Source organism: Scophthalmus maximus, chromosome 3, assembly GCF_022379125.1.
Source record: "Scophthalmus maximus strain ysfricsl-2021 chromosome 3, ASM2237912v1, whole genome shotgun sequence".
NCBI classification, from domain to species: domain Eukaryota; kingdom Metazoa; phylum Chordata; class Actinopteri; order Pleuronectiformes; family Scophthalmidae; genus Scophthalmus; species Scophthalmus maximus.
The window spans coordinates 18,498,580-18,514,728 of NC_061517.1; the positions used below are offsets into that span (position 1 = coordinate 18,498,580).

Below are 16,149 nucleotides of genomic sequence, written 5' to 3' on the forward strand. Positions count from 1 at the left end.
CGGCGAACGCAGCAGGAATACGGAAGCATTCACACCAGCAGCAAAATCTGCGGAACATTCTGTGGCGTCTGGGCAGAGCGTGCAGGAGGCAGGACATCATGATAGTCCCGCAGCAGGAAGCCGTATCCTCACATGGTCTCACTCTGACATTCTCCGGGAATTTTTTTCATTGGACGGGCAGGAGAAGTTCCAGGCAACGTCCGAAGCAACATCTGCTGACATTTGCATTCTCGCAGTGCAGCCCCTTCCGGAGAAGTTCAGGAAACTGTCTTGGACTTCAGTTCTATGTCCGAAAGCAGCTTCGGTGAGGTTCCCCGACACGTGTAGTACGGAGCAACCGGCACTGTGGGCAGACACGTACACAGAAGAACTGGGCAGATTAATAAATGGCTGTCAAGAAACTGTTTGCTGCAAGTCTTTCTGCGAATGAAGAGGTGCGTGTGTGTGCTGTTGGCCCTTGAACGCACCACCATAGCATCGAATTAGCTCCGCCCAGGCCACACCCCCTCATTAGCTGAGCCTATTTAAAGAACCTGTGCCATCATGGCTACCTCCTTGCTTCGTGTCTGCCAGTCAGTTGCCACGTGGGACCCTCGCTGTGACCTTTTAGGTAGGCGATTGAGTTCAGAATCAGTTTCATGCTTTCAAGGTGTTTCCAAATGACTGAGTTGCATATTTTGCGGCAGTCTGCCATGTGGTTCCCCTCACAGATTGTGGTGATAACAGCGCAGTGGCACGATTGGCAGTGCACTGGTTTGTAGTGACTATCGATTGCAGTGGGCACATGCGGTGGGTAAGATGGTGCACCCCTGGAACACACCCTTTGTTGGTCTGCCTCTCCACAGCTGGCCTCTTCCCCCCCGCCCCGCACCCTTTTTCCTTTGATACCTTAAGTAACAACTGGGAGTGTATTTGTGAAAAAGAATTTACCTTTGACGGTTAAGATATTGGAATTTCCTACATTTCCTATCATAATTTGATGATCTACATTTCTAGCCATCCTCTTTACAGGCACTTCCAGTCATAAATTGTTTCATCATCAATAAATTTGGGTGTTTCTGTTGGAACCACGTCTCTGTCCTGCTTCAGTCAGTGAACCTGTGTATCCTGTCCAACTGGGGTGCTAGTCGAGGTAGAAATAAAACATTTCCTGCGCTGGAAGTCCCCAGGTGGCATAGATTCTTTTTTTTCATAATGTGATTTGATACAATTTATTGTGATTGTATGAAATCATTTTTATATTGACCATAGGAAAATGTTGCTTGCAGGTATAAGTCTACAGAGAATTATAACCTCAACTGGCATCTCATCTCAACATTAGAGATTTATGAGTTTCATCTCGTTGTTAAACTATGCAACCCACAACAGTTTTGGTTCACACTCACTGCTCTCACAGCGTCGGGGTTTTTGCATGCAGCTGTTTTCACTGAACAATGGCTATTCTTTGACATAAATGTGTTGGGACTGATGTGGGTATACTTTTTCACAGCAAAAATGCTGGCTGGTCATATAGCATGAAAAGCACAAATGGAATAAATTGTGTCAACCATGACTCTGTTCCATCAAAGTAAACCAGTAAACCATGACGGTGAGGACACACACACACACACACACACACACACACACACACACACACACACACACACACACACACACACACACACACACACACACACACACACACGACCCGTGAGCCTGGAACCCGCTCATTTCAATGGAACGCAGTCAGTTTTAAATGTCATCAATCACACCTGCGCTTTTGAAAGGCCAGAATGTCAGCAGTGAAACGGGGTCTGGAACTGTTCAGACCTCTCGTCCTATCAGGTTCTGCCGTTCACATGAACTGGAGCGTCTAATCTGGGACGGCTTTGGCTCAGGAGGTAGAGACGGTTGTCCACTAACCAGAAGATCAGCGGTTCAATGCCCGCTTGGCCCAGTCCGCATGCCGAAGTGTCCTCGGGAGAAATACTTCACCCTAAATTGCAGCATTGTATGAAAGTGACAGGAAAAGCTTGTTAAATAGCAGCGTTGTGGGAGTGTGACTTGTAATGTGAAGCACTTGTGGTCATTAAGACTAGACGAGCGCTATATAAATACCATGTACCTAAAATACCAGTGGAAGAGCTATCTCTGGTATCCCCCCGATGTTCGAATATCACATCTCGAGGTTTGAAGTCTGCAACTTCATTTTTTGGACTTGCTCTTTCGGTTCTGGATTTGACTAATAAGTGAAGAAACTTGAATATAGTAATTGTGGTTACCTTCTACTTTGTGCTTTCAGTTAACCTTAGTTGGAGAATCTAAATCAGAGTATCGCAACTGTCGTTTTCTTCCATACTGAACTTTACATGTCAACCAGCACGGCATCACTCTGAAGGCACCAGAACCTCAGCGCTCCCGTTTCCCGTTTAATCGAGAATGATGTCATTTGCCAAACGAGCCTCCATCAGAGCCTCAGCTGCGCCGATGTTGTTCGACGCACGTGATCCCGCAACCTCAGAAATGGCTACTTCAGCCAAAACATGCTGAGGTTTCACATAAAACCAGTTGACAGGCTGAACTTTTTCTCAGCTCCCGGGGGCCGACGGCAGAGGGCTTTGCAGGGCAGCTCCAAGTGTGAAATGTGAATGTGAAGCAGGGTGGGGCTATGAAAAACATTGGCGCTCTTGTCAGTTTCACGTCGTTAAGAGACGTTTCAAGAAAATCGGTCAGGATTTTTCACTTGTATCAGGGTGGGAAAGTTCCCACAGTAATTCAGACCGCAGCAAAGGGATGTAGAATTTCCCAGAAGCTGCATCATCGCTCACTTTCAATTGAGGATGAAAAGAATCACACGCAACCCGACGGTATAAAATAAAAGCACCGCTAGATGTGTGCGACGTGCACATGAATGGTAATAGCCGAGAATCATCCAGCACTGAAAGACGTCCAATTCCTGCTCTGCCCCGAAGGAACCGCAGAAATGGCTGTTGCTGAATGTCTGTGGCTTTCCAGTGAGGAGCATCACGGTGTGCATGTGTGCATATGGACATTACACATTCCTCCTGCTCCCTTTTGCTCTCGCCTCAACCACTGGGCAAAAAACACACATTCTCGTCTAATCCAATTCGAGAGTCACTCGGTTAGATGGAAGATCAGAACAGACTAGAGGTTCAGTCGCGAACAAGGAACCCAGCAGAGCATGTTTTATAGACGGCAAGTGAGAACTGCACGCGGGTTTTCATGTTAGCCAGGGAGTCGTCTCTTCTGCAATATGCTGCGGTGAGAGGCAGGAACCGGCCCTTGGGAGTTTAGGAAAGATTTTCTCCCGCTGGGATGAATTATTGATGGAAGATTTTACGGAACACTTTTTCTGTCATAATCAAACACCCTCGAGCTTTGATCCTTTTGTTTTAACAATGCATTGACAGGGAGCCAACAGGAGGTTCTCTGACCAAAACACGCATCATACATCATACTAAGGTATGATAACAGCACCGATGCACTTTTGCCTTTTTACCACAAGGGGTCAGACTGCACCTTAGACTGTCTGACTGTCGCTGTCATGAGGGAGGGCGATTCTGTGTGGGATGGAGGGACCGGAAAGCGTCTTCGAAAATGTTTCAGAAATCTTGGGGAATGTTCGAGAGGGGCTCCCTTCAGAGGTTCACAGGGTTCCTCGAGCTTTACCTTGGATTTCTTTTCAAGATTCAGGATCCTCAAACTATGTTACAGGAGTCACTGAACATCTCCCAGTAGTCCCACAGGCTCTTCCCAGTGGCCCTACTAGTCCTTGAGTTCTCTCCAAGGCCCATCAGCTGGCTCCCTGGGATTTTAACCTCTTTTTCAAAGATTCCTTCAGGAGCCCCGAGGAATCTTCTCATCGAAGGTGCCCTCCTTAGCGTGTTTGAGCGTTCCGTGAGGAGATTTCAGTAGATCCTGTTGAACTTTGTAATGTTTAGTGTTATCAAGGGTTTCCATGGGTCACCCAGATTTCTCAAAAATTCGAAACCATTAGGAAACCCAAAGCCGGTAACACTGTCGATGACATTGCAGTAATGCAGGGTTCCTTGCTGAGGTTTGCGGCTATTATTGAACCTCCGTTAGTTTGCAAATTGCATATTTTATTTAATTTTTCTGTCTTTGTGGTTGTTGCTGCTCTTGATTCTTCTGTCATGGGCATGCCACCCTCCTTTATTTCAAATCTGTTTTTCATCTAATCCACTCCTTGTGGTTTTATAGTGAAATAAAGGTGCCGAAGACAAACTGAATATGTACAAGGAATGGTCCATAAAGTACCTTTGAGCCCCTCAAGCAATCTGCTACTTAGTGAATTGATCCCTGGCTCCTTCTGTCCACATGCTGAAGTGCCCAAGCAAAATACTCGATTGCTACTGATGGCCAGGGCAGGTCCCCTGGTGTGTGAATGAGTGTATGAATGTGCTGCCAAGGTTGAAAAGTGAAACCGTAATAACATTTGCCATCTTGACCTCAAAAATGTCATTTGATTTCATTTCATAGTGGAAGAGGACCTATAGCCTACTTTGCTATGTATTATATTCATAACAAGCCAAGGTTAGTCTACTGTGAGGGAAAAAAACTTGTTCTTTTAAAGGGAAAGCACGGCTCTCTAACCGAGCTGAGGTTTTCTTTAGTGTTGACATCAGCGTGGTTTTTTGGTTTTTTTTGTTGTTGTTGCTGTCTTAATCAGCACCACCCTCCCCTCTCTATCAAATAATGTTTCTCTGCCTCCTTTCTCTGGCCAATTAGTCAAGGGAAAAAAGCTCTGAATGCAAAGCTTGGTTGCCGCGGTAACAGGATTTTCCCCACTGTTGACGCAGGTGATGTCAGCAAAGTCCCGGGTATATCATCTCAGTATTGGCGCACGGGTCGTGTGTGTGTGTGTGTGTGTGTGTGTGTGTGTGTGTGTGTGTGTGTGTGTGTGTGTGTGTGTGTGTGTGTGTGTGTGTGTGTGTGTGTGTGTGTGTGTGTGTGTGTGTGTGTGTGTGTGTGTGTGTGTGTGTCACAGACAGAAAGACCTAACGAGTGACTGGGTGTGTATATTTATCTGTTGAATGTAAACCGGTGACAATTCAGCTCAGAGTTTACGGAGCAGTAACATCCAATAAATCGTAATGTACATGAAAAATCTGCACTTGTTATGAGGTATTAAACACAATAACATTTGTATCATATGGATACAGTGAAGGCAGACTAGAATGAGAGGAGAGTAGACGAAAAAGAGGGGAGGGGATTCAAAATTGTCTGCAAACAGACATTCATGCCTTCTCCCTGTCTCCTCTCTCGCTCACCCCCCCCTCTCTCTCTCTGTGCCCCCTCCCCACACTAAGTCTGTGTTGCTCTCTCACCTCTCTCCTCCAATACAAAGAATTCAGCCTTTGCATCAGCCGACAGCTCATCGGGCATCCGCTCTTGCTTTCCCCCTCCCTCGGCTCCTCACTTCTCTGTGCTCCTCTGCTGACTGACGCCGTACTTCTGCCACAAGTGCTGCCTCTACACTTTCTTTCCCCACCCGCTCCTCCCCCCCTCTACCTCCCGCCGCTCATCCTCCTCATCTTCAAGCCACCATGGTGAACAGATAGCCGTCCGGCCATCCTGAGACCATGGGTGCCTGCCTCTGCAAAGGTCACAAAGGTCAGTGTCTGAGGCTACCTGTTAGTGCGTCCACATGTGTGTGTGTGTCAGTGTGAGGGTCGGATCGACCTGCAGGAAGTGTGGACAGGAGCCGGCTAAACTTTAGAGAGGTAGAGAATCTAGAACGTCACAGTGAATCAAATTTGATCATTTCATCCTGTAGCTGAACGCAGGCAGGACTGACTGACATCACCGAGGTGTTGACAGCAGAGATGGAGGGTAAAACCACCTAATGCGTGTTTGTGATGTGTATCCAACATAGGAATAATTAGTATGAAACTGATCATGTCATAAAAGCATTCCCTCCAAAACTTATTTGAGTGGATCCGTGGAGATTGCATTGGAAACGAGACTGGGGCAGAAGGTTGATAAGAGGGATTGTGGGGATCAGGGCAGGCGTTAGGATACGACAGCGCCATCCAAAGCTCACCCCCCAACTTGTCGTGACTTCCAGATGTGACTTGGGTTGTGATTTCTCACGTTCATATTTGCTGTGACTGGTTCAGGTAACATGAGACAGTGTTTGTTGCGTCTCAAAAAGCTGTCGGGACAAAATAACAATGGCTCAGCTGGCAGGGCAGGAAGAACACAAACACTAAACTGTGCTGTCAAAACCAAAAATCCAAATGAAATTAACAAAAGGATGATTTGAAGTGTTTTGTGATACCTTCAAACCCCAGTTTTCCTCGTTATTTGTCGCTACGTGACATTTAACATGGCGTCACATTCTCGTACATTATTTTCAGCCTGATTCAGCAATGCAGTCTAAAAATATGTTGTAGAGACTAAATCTGCTTGTGCTCAGGGAAGGGTGCCTTCTCACAAGGTGGAAGGCTTTCGGAGGAGTGCTATCAAGCTGGGAGGAAAGAAGGAAGGCAGCCACGGGGCTGCAGACAAACAGATTAGAAATGTGTGTGTACAGTATGTGTGTGTGAGTCGGGTTGGGATTCGACCCCACAAGGACAGATGATGGTTCAGGAATCATGATAGGGTTTCTTGGTGTGCTGATAGCATCGTGTGTGTGTGTGTGTGTGTGTGTGTGCGTGTGTGCGTGCGTGTGTGTGTCTGTGTGTGACGTTTCCTTAGTGACAGCCAATTGTCTTGAAGACCCCTCCCAGGGGATACCCAAGCGTGTGTGTGTGTCCACTGACCTTTCTAATCATGTTAATCCTCCATCGCACTGATCCACACTTCATTTCCTCTTGTCATTCAAATGAGACTCATCAACATCAATTATAAAGCAAACAGGCAGAGTGTGGGCAAGAGGAGATTTAAAAATATACGCTGCGAGGCTCCTGTGAAATGACTCTCTCTCTCTCTCTCTCTCCCTCTTTGACCCCTGACGGTTACAGAGAACTGGGTTTCTATCTTTAAAAACCAGGATCTCTGCCTAGAGACACACACAGACACACACATACACACACACACACAATAGAAACCTACACACATCGAGCACGTATCTGAAAACAGTGTTTGGTTTGTGCGTGATTCCCTACAGAGCTCCACCTTCCCATGACGACACTGCAGGACCAGACTGAGGGGGGGCAGCCGTCCACTGTCACGGTTAGTGGAAGCCCCGACCCTTTCCTTTGAGGTTCTTTGCTCGATATCGGCCTTTTCAGTGTGTCTACCTCCCATGTGTTGACTGGGAAAAAAAGGCCCTGTGAAAACAGTTCTGTTGGGTTATCCAAAGTCATGACAATGACATTTCTTAATGTTGAACTTTTTAATACTGGGAGGATCACACAAACACAAGCTGTGGGATATGTTGAAAGAAACTCTTTTCACCCAAATGTATTTCAATTTATGTTTACACCCCCACCATTTTACTACCTTGCTAATACAGTTTACATTTTATAGCATTTCAAAACACGTGTCAAATCTGCTTTTCAACAATGAGGCTTTGATCAAATTTGCAGGTTCAAATACACTGAATAACAATTGTGCTTAAAACAACAATGTTTGGTAAAAAAAAAATTAAAATAAAATATATATATATATATGGAAAAGGCAAGGCATTAAAAAGACCTCTGTGGCTTTGCAGTGACCATGCATGTTGCAACGCAGCAGCAGTCCGTTGATGTGAAAAACAAAAACAGCAATAATTTGCCCAAGAGGATGCTCGGTTTTCCGTCTCCGGCCATTTTACATTCAAGTGACTTTTATGCAGATTTATATTGTCTATAAAAACTTAATTTGGACTGGTCTCCAGCAGTTTGAATTGGAGCCATGCACCATGCACTGAAATATATATAAGCCTGTATTTACTAGCAATCCCATTTCACTTGCATAGTCTTCAAAAAAAGCTTAAAAATGTTCCATTCTCCCAGGCCAAGAAAACTAAACCCCGAAATCTATTTGAAGTGCAGCGTCTCTCTCCACATTGACTGCAGCGACTTGGATGCAAACATCACACGGGTTGGAGTTTAAAATACCTTCCTTTTATCGCAGCTCATTCAGACCGGGTGTGAATGCTGCAGGTTTTCCATAAGCCCCCGGCTGTTATTGCCTTAATCACCTAAGTGCCTAAAAAAAAGTGGGAGATTTGTGTCACAGCACATAAGAGGTGGGTGTGTGTGTGTGTGTGTGTGTGTGTGTGTGTGTGTGTGTTTGCGTGTGTGTGTGTGTGTTCTGGACTCGGCTCGAATACCAATATAAAATGTCATCTAGCTGAAGCCATTTACTCAGTTCCCACTGGAAATACACAACACAACAGCGAACCTTTCACCTCATCAGTGATATTCTCCTTCTTGTGAATCATGTCCTGCAGGACGGTCCGAACCCCTCCGACGGCAATGTGCCAGATAAAACCAGCCGCTACGACATTGGCGAGCTGGCCACCTCGTCTTTGATAGGTGAGACTGGTCACAAAAACATGGACAGGCGCATTTCCTGCTGTGCTTGGTTCAAGTTGTTTCATTACGGATCAAATATTTGAGACTGGAAAACACTGCTGTAACACCAATATACTCAGACCGACATGAACAATCATTTCCTCCTCACCTTCTTTGACTCCTGCGTCCTCCTATCCCCACGTCAATGCCCCCTACCCACCTTGTTTTCATCGCTTCTTCCCCATCCTGTGTCCGTCTGCCTCATCGCGACTGCTTCCATCTCTCGGCGGGAGGTTCATTATCTGAGTTAATGTGTCAAGCCTTGCTGAACTGTCCCCAGTGAAAGCCCCTCTTTTACACTGACAGAATAACTATGAAGCCCGTGAAAACCTCCTGAAAGCGTTCGACAGAAGCAGACGCCCGGGCAGACAGCTGAGAGGCCGACACCTGCTTTGACTGAAAAAATTAAAGAATGAAAAGGCTTTTTTTTAACATTTACTCAGACATAACCACTTGCCAGTCGTCACAGACATTGGTGAAGAAAAACATCTGTGGACCTTCGAAGTCACAAACTGCGGCTGACAACCTATCTGCTGAAAATCAGATTACACTATGCAAACTCAAACATTAAACAGATATAATCATATCCAGGAGAAAATAGCACCGATTGTGGATTTTATTATTCCTGTGTGATGCTGTTTTATGGATAATTCAGGCAGATGAGATTGTATTAACAGTAAAGGACGGAAGCCCTGCTAGCGGCTCCTAGAATGTAAAAATGCTTATTAGATTCCACAATGCAGTGCGTTTGGTTCAACAAATGAAATATGCACCGTATACTTTTCTTTTTTTCTAACAGCATAGCAGTGGGACAAAATGTTCCACTTGAGTCACATGGTCAGTCAGTCAACAACTGGTTGAAACTGAAATGCCTCAATAGTACTGAAAATGAATTACGGTGCCCACACGATGAATATAATCCCTTTGGTGGTCGTCTGACTTTTCCCTGCACCGCCATAAGGACGAGATTTGTCGCCTTAAGCAGCAATGAATGAAGTGAAACAGAAATAGGACATATCTTAAGATCCAGTTGACTCCTGTAATGACCAAAAATAAATGTTGATAACTAATGATCCGGTCTTGAAGCATGACCATACTCAACGCTATGTTGTTTTGTTCACTCGATGTTTAAATAATGCAAAAAACTAAACAATGTAAGTTTGCTGTTTATTCAATAGTTCAGATTTCTGCAGCCATTGATGGTAAACCGTAACGTTAAGAACTCTCTGAAGACACTTTTGTTTTTACTTTGTGGACCTTTTTGTTGTATCTTTGACTCTCGGTGTGCGTCATTCTGTTTTATTCTAGTTGTGTCACATCCATCTGGTCTCCGTCTCTGTTCAGTTACCTCTGCCATCCCTGGTGTTTGCTGTATCTTGAGTTTGGTGTTGTCCTGTTTTACTTTATTGTCTCTTTCCCTGTGTCTCTTCTCTTTCTTTCTTTGGCTGCCGTCCCTTGAGTGTCTCCGTGGAGTTACTCTCTTGATCCCTGCCATGTTGCTGGTCCCTGTTTCATTTTGATGGAGACTTCATGTTCCCCTGCCTCTTTTCAAACGCTCTGTTTGCACCTCTGGATCCCTGCTCCTTTCCTGTGCTCATCATTTGGGTGCTGCGTTTCTCAAACCTTTCGCAAATGATTGTTTAACTTTGTTGAAATCGCGACAGTTTCTGCTCCTTAAAGCAATTTGTGAAGTGGATGTCAGTTTGTCCACATGGAAAGTAATCCACAGGAACACATGACAGACTTTGTCTTTTATAATTCTTGACTGGCTCTGGTCAGACTTCTCCTCTTTACTGTAGCAATGCACCTGAGAAGATCCAATCATTTCTCATAGCGACCAGAGAAACTCAGATGACACGTTGACAAGCCCGTCAGCTGCGAAATGCTCGCAATGGCTGAACTTGTCATATCGCCGTCGCCAGCGATATTGTTTGTTTTTTTTCTTTCCATCTGCTGGCTTCGGTTTTAATTATAATTTTGGTCATGCAGTTTTAAAGTTATGTGGAGCTGTGTGGAGATCTTCACTGTCTTACAGCACATTGTCTTAGTTCCACATTCACACACAGACTATGCAAATCTGACATTTTGGCATCCCAAATAAACATGAATGTGGTGTGTCGTGCTCACCTAATGTGACTTGGTCTTATTCCGGCTGCAGCGTGGACAGTAAACCCAAAATAGACCCATTTAAAAAAACAAAAAAACACCAGCCAAATGTTTCCACATTACCTAAAGAGATGCAACATATTCTCCCTGCCACCAGGAAGTGGTGCGAGCGGAGCCTCACAACAGAGTTGTCACAGTGTGAACGAGAGGCGAGACAGCAGTGGGTGTTGCGACGCAAAACAAAACACAGAGCACACTCGCTTGAGCTCGAATTAAACGGAATATAAATAACGCCTCGTTACGTTATTTTCTCAGTTTCAATTAGCCCATCCATGTCTCCTCATCTCTCACACACACACACACGTTCCTGGTCTTGACATTCTGTACCTCAGCCTTTGTTCTTCACTCTCTTATTCCACCTATGCCTTTACAACCTTTCTTCCTCGTTTTGTGTCCTTTTTTTACATTGTTTAATTTCCCCCGTTCTGCAGTATGACCTAGGTTTTTGTGCCCACGTTCCCTTTTCACTCTTCATTCCCCATGACCTTTCTCTTCGTCCGTTGCGATTAAAGAGGAATGACGGCTTCTTTGTAGTTTTGCCCAGTGATTCCATGGGTTATGAATAAGGTATTATTTGTCTTGACGTATCAAGATTTGACCTGCCAAAATCCCAGAACAATGGCCTTGATGTCCAGTCACAAAATAATGAAATCTCGTTGTGAATCTTTTTCATCTACAAGTGAGACAGATGTAGAACATTATTCAGCAAGCTGATCTGTGCTCTTGGTTTGTGGGAACGTGGTATCAGAGCCAACGCAATTGGACAATGGACAATGTGGAGATATTTTGTTCCGTCTCCCAATACTAAAGGAGGCTATCTGCTGATATCAGGCGAGATGTTCAGCCCAGTTAAGAAACGCAAACGGCTCGAAAGGAAACAACGCTTCATTCGTTGCGGATTTGATCTCAAAGACACGTCTTCTATCCAATGAGCTTCAGCCACTGCTGCATAAGAGTCGCAGATGGGAAAATGTATCATTCTGATGAAAAAATCGCCATGGACGCCTTTGCACTGTCATTTCCAATCTTTACCCAATTACTTCCGTCGAGCGCTACATCAGAAAACAGCAGCAGAGATGCTTCTAAAACGTTTCAGGTTATGCAAATTAAGACCGTGGAATTTCTTGCCAAGTCAACCATCGCGTGATTATTCTCCCGTGTGTAACCTTTTACTATTTCAATATCCCTGTCATTTGCTGTTGCTGTTCTTTTCTCCTTCTTTCTTTCCCCCCTGCTGTATGCCATTTCACGCAGCCCATCCGTTTTCCTTTACCTCAACTTCTCTCCCTCTTTCCTCAACTACACCATCCCTGTAAACCCCATCTTTTCAGGAAAGTTACCCTTTATCTAATCCACTTTATCAAGATGCATCACCCGCCTCTCCTCTCTTTATTTAGGTCTGGTGGCCACGATAAAGGATCACATTACCAAGCCGACTGCAATGGCCCAGGGGCGAGTTGCTCACCTGATTGAGTGGAAGGGTTGGGGCGGAGGCGGCGTGGCCGGGGGACGTGGGGGCGGCTGGGCCTGCGGTAGAGGAGGCGGCTGGGGGGGCATGGGGGCCGAGCTGGAGGAGGATGAACAATTCTACTCTCAAATGACGGACGAAATCAAAGAAGCTCGCTTCGCTGCAGGTGAGACAGTCGGGACGGATTTAATTCAAGAAAAACAAAATCTGGTCAGCGGCGGTAAAGTGATGCTCGAATCCCTCTGGCTGTTGTTTTCATTCGATTGCCTTGTGCAGAGGGAGCGTCTAACAAATCAGTATCGCCCAAGATGTCCCATCACAGTGTAATCTAGTGCACCTATTCAATGTTCTTTTGTTTGTGAATGCGGTACGCATGGTGAAAACACAGCGGTGGTCTACTTCCAAGGAAAGCACCATAACCAGTGTGTTTTATCGACCTTATGTTTCACAGGAGTGGCGGAGCAGTTTGCCCTGGCTGAGGCGGCCATGAACGTGTGGTCAATGAATGACGACATGGAGCAGCCGTCCACCAGCTTACAAGGTTGGTCATGTCGTAGGATAACGTGCGGTTTGCAGCTAGACCCCTTGTGACTCGTCCAAAAAAAATTCCATTTTAGAAAAAAGGTTACATTGTTTAAAAAACCTGCGCATTCCTGCTTAAATAGTAACTTTAATGCTAAAATAATACATTTATTATGCAAAGACAATTTCTTCAAAAAAACATTGAAATCACAGAGCGGATCACATAAGACTGCCGCCTCCTTAAAGCATATAAATGCGTCGTGGTGAATAAGAATGAGGTCTGACTTTGTGAAGGAAATTGAAATTGTGTTCACACCTTCAGGGTCTTCAGACTGTTGACTTTGGCAATGTCGTGACTTTTTCATCAAGCATCACTAAGAGGTTAAAAGTTGCACATTATGACCATATTCCAGTCAATCTCACTTTATTTACTCCGCTCAATATATACAACAAGGCTCGATCTATACATATATTGAAAGTATCGTTTGTATAAAAGGTTAAGTATCTTTTTTGAAGGTAACAGACTGCACTAACTGTTATTATTATAATTATTGTTGTTATTATCTATCAACTTTTATCCTACAACCATAGTCCATAGCTAGACAACTATATATTTGGCATGCACTTAGGTGCAATTTAGTTAAATGTTCTAAAATGGAGACACCCTTGATTTAGGTGAAAAGCGGTGATTTCCTCTGGTGACCCCCTCCGGTCTTCACAGTCCTTGTCCCGAGGGTGGTAATGTTTACTGGTGTCCAGTTATATGAGCAGACATGGGATTTGCAGGCCATTATCTGAGATTAAAGGTTCTTGATGTGCAGCAGCTGGTTCAGAGTAATTTTTCTCAAAAACAATTTCACTACTGAGTGTATCTGTACTATTACTAAGAGCTCTACAACCTGAGGGGCCCCAGGTGTCGTTGTTCTCGCTTAAGCGCTCCGCTGTTTTTTCAAGAAGCAGCCACATGACCGACACCGCCATTATGATCCGTCCTCAGCAGCACAGAGCCACTTCTTGTCTCAGTTCCTGCTGGACGGCGGCAGCATCGGCATTCCCCAGCACCTGTACAACATCCACACCCAGACTTACGGCAGCGGCGCGGCAGCCAACCCGGCCCCTCTGCAGCGGGTCGACCCGACAGCGGCCGCTCGGCGGGACAACGACCGGCCCTTCGAGGACAGAAGCACTGTGACTGCAGAGGCTGCTGTCCGACACGTGGACAGCAGCTCGCTTTCCGAGGACGATGTTTTTTACAACTAGGTCAGCAGCAAATCGAGCCAGCAATCTCGCTGGCAATCTCTCAGATGAGAGGACTTCATGGGTCTCAAACACCTGCAGTCACAGATGTCAAAAAACAAACAACTGTTGATGTCTGTGAGCTATCTGAAGAGAAAATGTCTTGTCTTGACTAGTCTGGAAGGGTTTGAGAGCCTGGTCTTATGATACAGAGCCTCCTCCTTGGTAGAGACACACACTTTTGCAAATGTGTATAGTGCCACGTGAGATAAACATTTTTTTATTCAATGTAGATATTATATGTAGAACTGAACTGTGAAGAGTCCAAAAGTACTGGTGTAAATATGTTAAATATTGTTATAAAATATATACATTTTAATACAAGTACTGTTACATTGTCCAGTTCTGTTGTGATATGTTTTTCATTCATATTTGATGGGTTGAAAAGATGTCCAACCAACAGGAAATTGAAAATGTGTCCCCTTTGAGGTTGTCTCGTCCGAAACTTCAGAGAAGAAGTCTGTTGCAAAGGAAGCGTTGACCAAATCATCCCACCCAATTTTCAGCTATTATTCACTGCATTCACTCTTCTCCCTGAGGGTTGACTGACGCAGGGGAGCGGTACAGAGAAAAGATGGGTGTAAGAAAATAGTAAAAGGGAGGAGGACGTGGAATAAGAGTGAGACGTGGTTTAAGAGGTGATAATGTTACCTGTCAGGGTCGCTCTTTTAGCACAAGTTTACAAGCTCAGCGCAGCTCTGGACAGTGTCGAACAGATGTGGATGAAACAGAACAAACAGCCGTGCATGGCTAGACTGATCGCACCCATCATGAAACAAAATCCTTCCGCAGAACAGACAAAAAAAACTTGATTTAATCTGGAAAAAGTGAAAGATTGCAATGTCAAATTGAACACAGTTGTTGCATCTAGGCTGGTCCACTATATAGTTTTATAGTTGTAGACTGTACGTGCATAAAAAAAATTGATTGTCTTGTAAAAATCAATACAATGTCTATAAAGTCTGGAAACAACAGGAAACCATTAACTAAACATAATTTGAATAAACATACATTTCTTTGGAATTGATCCTGATTTGAACAAATGCAACTTAACTAGATAATAATTAAGAATTCCTCAAAGGCTAATTCCAATTCATTCCAATTTATTTTTGTGAGTCTTTCTCACATTGTTTGAATATCTATATTACTTTACTGAGTAATATGTTTTTATAATCAATACAAATTATGGCTTAAATGATGAAAACAAGACCTTTTCAATGCCTCCAATGGACAAACCAAGCAACAAGGACATTGGATAGTCTACAAATTACAAACATTTATTTTCCATTGATAGGCAGATAATGGTTTAGATAATGACGAAAAGAAAACTTAGAATCTAATTCATCTAACAACAAAAATGGTTTATCTTTTTAAATTAATTCATTATGATTTGTGATGTTTATAACCCACCATTTTTCTTGGCCAATCACACCCAAAAAATACTATGGGTAATTTGGACTGCAATCACGATTTGATTAGGGCCACTCAGGAGACTCGTTGCCAAGGCAACTCCGGCCATTTTCTGGATGAGGCTGTGAGAAATCACTCTGTTGTCAATTTCTAACTTGGAGTATGTTTTTAGAGTAGATGTCTTAAAACCTCCCTAGAGAGAGGAGTTGGGGGGGGGGGGGGCAAGATGTGTGGCAAATATTTATGTGTGAGGATAAAAAGGATGTTAGTAACTGTAGTTGCGCCCGCCGATGTGGCCTGCAGTCAGCAGCTGGAGCGTCAGAAGTCAAGGTGACAGACAGCTCTAAGAGGCAACAGAGGAACATTTAAAACCTGAACTGAGTCATAGTTTGGTCAAATGTGAGCACACAGACATAGTTTGATAGATTCAATGTGACTTCTCGAAGGCACCGTCATCTCCAATCTCCCTCACACATTTACATTCATAGGTCTGCTTAGGAAGCATAGAAGAAGATTATCTTTACATCTCCCGAGCTTGAAGGAGAATCTTGATTTTTTTTTTTTCTTTCAGTTGCTTCAGTTTGAAAACTTCGCAAAGAGCATCTACTACTGACTTGACACATTTCTTATTACTCAAATATGCCAAACTACAAACGAATACAAAATGGGACTCAAATTATCAGCCAAAGGTAATTAACTTACACTAACTAACATCACACTTTCTGTTTACATCCCCTAAAGTCTTAAAAATAGAAGGGT

General features: G+C 44.2%; 1 protein-coding gene across 2 annotated transcripts; it reads left to right on the forward strand.

The window, feature by feature from the left end:
* Positions 1 to 5,370: 5,370 nt before the first annotated feature.
* Positions 5,371 to 14,251, forward strand: fam131c (family with sequence similarity 131 member C). 2 transcript variants are annotated; one of them, XM_035646384.1, is made up of 6 exons: positions 5,371 to 5,634; positions 7,133 to 7,197; positions 8,405 to 8,489; positions 12,092 to 12,328; positions 12,614 to 12,703; positions 13,682 to 14,251. In XM_035646384.1, exons 1-6 carry the CDS (start codon positions 5,604 to 5,606, stop codon positions 13,942 to 13,944), a joined length of 771 nt encoding a protein of 256 aa, XP_035502277.1. In that variant the 5' UTR covers positions 5,371 to 5,603; the 3' UTR covers positions 13,945 to 14,251. The 2 variants fall into 2 exon arrangements, with proteins under 2 accessions (XP_035502277.1, XP_047187023.1); XM_047331067.1 differs by having other exon boundaries at positions 13,685 to 14,251.
* The last annotated feature ends 1,898 nt before the right edge of the window (positions 14,252 to 16,149 follow it).

Bases quoted from the DNA above. Each gene is read 5' to 3' on its own strand.
- fam131c (XM_035646384.1), top strand. From the start codon at position 5,604: ATGGGTGCCTGCCTCTGCAAAGGTCACAAAG. The intron at 7,198-8,404 runs GTTAGTGGAAGC...CATGTCCTGCAG, and splicing joins GGCAGCCGTCCACTGTCACG to GACGGTCCGAACCCCTCCGA. The intron at 12,704-13,681 runs GTTGGTCATGTC...ATCCGTCCTCAG, and splicing joins GCCGTCCACCAGCTTACAAG to CAGCACAGAGCCACTTCTTG.